The 6000-nt window shown below is 34.0% G+C and overlaps 1 protein-coding gene across 1 annotated transcript; it reads right to left on the reverse strand.

Annotated features, from left to right (window-relative positions):
* Positions 1-2550: 2550 nt before the first annotated feature.
* On the reverse strand, positions 2551-3489 carry Or7g23b (olfactory receptor family 7 subfamily G member 23B). The gene has a single exon (NM_001000885.1). The coding sequence runs from the start codon at positions 3487-3489 to the stop codon at positions 2551-2553; it is 939 nt and encodes a 312-aa protein (NP_001000885.1).
* Between the last annotated feature and the right edge of the window lie 2511 nt (positions 3490-6000).

Below are 6000 nucleotides of genomic sequence, written 5' to 3' on the forward strand. Positions count from 1 at the left end.
TAAGACATACACTATGTATTTGTTTGTTGGAAAATTAATTTACAATTATTATGAAGAAGCAAAGGAAAACTATCTATAACCTGCTCTATAAAACTATAACCCTACTTCCTATATTCCTGTATAAAAACAACAGTGTTCTATTTTAATTCACTGATATAAAGATCAATTTAATTTTTTTGTACTGATGGTACATTGACTATCCATTTTAAGGCATTGTGGATCTAAACTAGCTGATACATTCAATGAAGTAGGTTTTATTAATGACACATTATGATAGATATTCTTACTATGCCTGATTTTCAGTAAACATTTACTAAATTCCTTAGAATCTAAAAAACAAGGTACAATTATTTGGCCACCAAAAATACTATCAAATAGTAGCAGTTGACTTTCATGTTCAGGTTACCAACTGTAAATAATTTTGAGAAATCAACTGTGAATATCTAATATCATGGCAACTGTAATAATCTGTTCAGTGTATTAAGTGCTACCACACATTCATTTCAGAGTGTTCATAGTGAAGAAATGAATAAAACCAAAATGCGATTGAAACCTAAGCATAGTGAAGAAAATTCAAATTAAAACTTTTTAAAAGTGCATTTATTGAATACGTTATGTGGATATATCTTGAGGGTGATAAAACTGTATTACACTTAAAACAGTCATAACAAATTGAACATAATCAATATTGGAAATAAAATGCATGTTGCCCCAATCCAGAGCCTCAATGATCAACATAAATCATGATGTTCTTTTGTCTGTTATACTTGGAATGGTATCAAAATAATATTGTCAGAGACACAAAACAAAACAAACAAAAAACCAAAACCTCCATTCTCCTTTTACTAGTTCTGTTGTGTCTAATATTCAAAGAATACTACAACATGTAATCACATCTAAATGACAGGAAAACTAGACAAGGATTTAGAGCTAACACTGGGTATAGTACTGAGAGGTAATTTGGCAACTATACTTTTTAGGTATTTGTAAAAAAAAGGAATATGGTCAATTTTAATTCAGAATTTAAATACACCTGCCCACACACACACTGAGACAGGAATTGCTTCATAAAAATAACAATATCAAAGTCCACACAGTACTCAGTACTCTGACTGTACAAGAATTAATATTTGAATAATAGAAAACAACCTTTTCATAGTACACAAAAGATTATCCTATCAATAATATTTAATATATTACATACTTTGACTGTGATATTAAGAATGATTCTCAGTATAACTGCCTAGTTAATCAGTATGTCCGGAAGAAGTTTCAATTCCTCAGTAACAAATTCTATCACATTGATGCAATTTTATTTCAATAATATCTACACAATATAAACTTTGTAAATAGTACCTACTTTTGTGTAATCAATAGGGAAATATAACACAACAATAACTTTAGTTTTAGGATGTGTTCCTGAATATTGTGAATAAAGCCACTACTCTAAGATCTAAAGAAATAGATGGAAATTAATCCAGAGAATATATCTAATGAAGAGAAGTATGCCAAGTCAACACATTGCAGATATTTTAGTGACTATGGGGATGTAGAAAATTTTAGCTGACTACAATCTCATTTAGTTTAGAATTTCTCTAAACTGCCACATCCATGTCAAGATGATATTACAGGAGATAAATGATTCTATTAACAACTTTCCTCAAGAATTCCCTTATCCCCCTAGTTAGATGATAGTTCCACAAGGAAGGAAACATTATACATCATGGAAGCCATTGTATTATTTCTGAGAGAATCTGTCAAATCAGAATTGATACCTATATATACAGAACCACAAATTTACCAAGTGTAGGGAGAATACCTTGTGTATTAAATGGATCTATGACCTATCAAATAAAAAGACTAAGTCCGATGGCTTAGTCAGAAAATAGAAATGGAAAAACTAGAAAGAAGAAAGGATCCTGGGATAGGGCCAGGTGAGGGAAGATGATCTGAGAAGATATGAGGATACAGGCTAAGCACAGGTAACCAGCCATGTGGCAGGATATAGCTTAAAATAAATGTGATCTTTTAAGTTAGATCCACTTGGAAAAGAGCCTTGTTATATGGCCAAGGTATTATTAAATATAGCTAGTTCTGAGTTTTATTTCTTGATTTATGAGATTAGAAGGAAGAAATGGCCCAAGTCCTACAACCAAGTTGCTCAGACTCTAAGGAAAAATTACAATTCTCTGGTCACCAATAATATTACCACATGGTTGAAGTTTTGCTTTAGTGATATTCATACCATTTAAAATATATCAACTGTAGCTAATTTTGACAAACCAACAGAGAAAATATAACACCCTGACAACTGTAATTTTAGAGTCACTTTCTGCATATTATGATGAAGCAACTACTCTAAGAAATAAAGGGAGAGATGGAGATTAATCCATATTATAGAAGTTAAGCAAATTTTAACAGGAGTTGAAGACCACCAAGTACAGATTGGAACAATTTTAACTAGTATGAGATAGTGGAGAATGTTCTCTTAATAATATTCTTTTAAAAACATTTTTTTTGTAAAATGCCACATGGATATCACATGATACATCACACAAGATAAGTTAGTTTAACAAAAAGTTTTCTCAAAGCTTCTTTTATTTCTCTATTTCTTAGACTATAGATAAAGGGGTTGAGCAATGGGGGAACCACAGTGTACATTACGGAAGCTATTGCTGAATTTCTAAGAGAGTCTGTCACAGCAGAACTGATGTAAACCCCAAAACCTGTCTCATAGAACAAAGAAACAACAGACAGATGTGATGCACAAGTAGAAAAAGCTCTGTGCTTTCCTTCAGAAGATGGCATTCTCAAGACAGATGACACAATGTAGATGTATGAAAATGCAATTCCACAGACAGGGCCACCCCCAAAGACAATAACTGCAAGAAATATCAATAAATTATTAAGAAATGTATCAGAACAGGCAAGCTTGATAATCTGAGCCATCTCACAGACAAAGTGTGGGATTTCTAATTCTGTGCAGAAGGAAAGCCTCAAAATCATTAGAGTGTGGAGTAGGGCATCTGTGATGCTAAAGAGTAGGGAGAGTAGAACCATCACGACACAGAAAATAGGGTTCATGATGATTGTGTACCTCAGGGGTTTGCAAATGGCTACATAGCAATCATAGGCCATCACTGCCAGGAGAAAATTTTCCATGTCCCCAAAAATTGAAGCAAAGCAGATTTGAGTTAGACATTCTATATAACTTATCCTTTTGTCCTGTGCTTGGTTGTTCACCAACATTTTTGGAATTGTGACTGTACTCAAACAGATGTCATTAATAGAAAGAATAGAGAGAAATAGATACATGGGAGTATGCAGTTGTGACACAGAGCTGATAGTCATGATGATAAGTAGGTTTCCCAAAATTGTGATCAAATACATGGAAAGGAACATGGCGAAGATGAAGGGTAGAAGTTTGTGATTGTCAGTTAATCCAAGTAGATGGAATCCTGAAACTGCTGTTTGGTTTTTCAGTTCCATATTTTTTAATGAACTTTCAAAATGATAATGTAAAAAGAACATGAGCATTTGTATCAGAGTCATAATAGTATGTGTTAGAATAGCATTAAAATAGAACTATCTACCATAGTTCTAATGATAGCAACTTGTATTTAAGACACTCTTGAAGAATGATAGTTGGTCATAGTACTTAAAGTACTCCCCAAACTTCTCTCTACAGTGTAAAAATTCAAGAAAAGACTATACTATTTTGAAGAAAAAATTGTTATTGAGAAAAAACATATTTCTCACTGGAGAAAAATTAGACCTGTACTTGTCCAGAATACAAAACCTGTAAAATAAAACATTAGTTAATATTTGGTTAAATTCATGAGACCATGTGAAAGAAAAGACACAAATCAATCTCTTTACATATTTCACTCTTTTTTTCACTTTCTTGTTATTTCAGGATGAAATTTTCATAAAATATTTCCCTAGTTTAGATTTTTAAAATTTCCTTGTGAATTTACTGATAAATACCCCAAAGCCTCTCATGTCTCCCTTCCCTCACTTTTTCTGTCCTCACAATTTCCCCCATACCAACTGAGAACAAAATCTTTGGAAGGTATAGAGGGTATCTGCATGTCCCACAGTAATTTCTTCTGTCCTGATCTCTTTGTTTGTTAATATTCATTGCAGTGGCTCATTGGTATGGTACGAGCCTTTGTTTTTGTTACTCTACCAGTACTAAAACTTCACTGTGTCTCCTCTTAGGTATATTGCTGCTACCCAATTTCCATGGAGAATCAGTAGTTTTGAATTTTCAGAATTGGCCCCTTTATGCATTACAGTATTTCAACAATGTGGTAGGTGTTTGGTTGGCCAATTCAATGCCCTGAATCAAGGGGTTAGAAGTAAGAGATGTCAACTCACCAGCTTTCAAACTTTAATTTACTTTGTTCTGGCTCATCTGAAATATAAGGTCTAACTCTAATCTGCTTTCCAGGTGAAGTAAGGGGTCTACTTACCCCAGTATTATCATCAGTGCAAGACATGGTCATTTCCCTCACTCTCATAACCCTGGAGTCAGTTCACATTTCAGCTGTAGATGGTAAGGGATGATGAGGAGAAAAGGATGTCTTTCCCCCATCGGTGACACCACCAACAAACATGACTTCTTTATTTTTTTGAGCTCACATGAACATTGGAAATTGAGTATCTGTACTCAAGAACTGATATCTTAAAAGGACCAAAAATGTTTGTTTCTAAGAGTGTAGGCACTATATTTTAAACTTATACCACACAACAATTACACAGCTTCTTTTCTCATGGGGGATAAAATAGCAAAGCTCATTAGTCTGTTTACCGATGTTACTGGTGTTCTAAACCCCACAATGCCTACGGGGATAAAAAGTAGTATTCCAACTGGCTTATTCTCTGACTCTGGAGATCAGATCAGAGACATCTTTAACTATTTATTTATTTATTTATTTATTTATTTATTTATTTATTTATTTATTTATTTATAACTTTATATCCCATTTGCAGCCTCTATTTTCCTGCCAGTCCCAACCCTCATAATCACTTTCTCTTCCATTATCTCCTTTCTGCTCAGAGAATGGAAAGCCCCTCCTTGTATACTACCCCAACCTGGAACATCATGTTACAGGAGGACTAGGTGCATCCTTTCCCACTGAGACTGGACAGGGCAATCCAGCTAGGGCAAGGGGATCCATGGCAGGCAGGAGAGTCAGAGCAACTCCTACTCCAATTGTTAGGGGACCCAACTGAAGACAAATTTCTGCATCTTATACTTTCTATTTAGTTCATTGCCCTTGTTTCACAGAAGTGACTGGAGAATAGATGAAAAATTATTCTCAGCTGTCATGTAGTCCTGCATCCATTATACTCATCCTAAGCACATTTGTCAGACAGTCATAGAGTCAATTCTCTGAAACTATGATAAAAACCCTAAAATTTGTATTTTTCCTCCTTTTTTCTAATATTTTCAGTGCTAACCTAAACTGTTTATAACTACACTGAGTAGCTTTTCACAAACCTATCATGAATTTACACACATTATATCATAACTAGATAAACAAATAGGAGGATAGATGATTAATGGACTTATGCTTAAAACATAAATTGTGAATATTTAAGGTATTACCCCCATTTCCGAGTTTACGTGGGAGGACATATTTTGATTTATATTTTCCAATGTAATATTTTTATTGATTATTTGGGAATTTTGCATTATACCCTCCTCCCAAATTCACTCTCTGTTCCTTCCATGTGCCCCCCCCAACACTTCTGGCCTCTCCAACAAAAAAAAGAGGAAAAAAAATCAAACAAGTCTAATTAGTCTTTATTACATTCCCTGGAGCATGGTAAAACTCTTACTGGCCTGTCTCTTAAATAGAGCTGAATACTTCCCCTCCTATATCTCTCCAGAAGTAATCAATTTGGAGTGGTACAATTCATTATCCTTATCACACTTCTGAAGAGTTCTCTTCAATGACTTACTGTTTGGTTGTTACTTTGATGGGTTGCTAA

Source organism: Rattus norvegicus, chromosome 8, assembly GCF_036323735.1.
Source record: "Rattus norvegicus strain BN/NHsdMcwi chromosome 8, GRCr8, whole genome shotgun sequence".
NCBI classification, from domain to species: Eukaryota; Metazoa; Chordata; class Mammalia; order Rodentia; family Muridae; genus Rattus; species Rattus norvegicus.

Excerpts from the sequence above, each read along its gene's own strand:
- Or7g23b (NM_001000885.1), bottom strand. The coding sequence starts at position 3,489 with ATGGAACTGAAAAACCAAACAGCAGTTTCAGGATTCCATCTACTTGGA.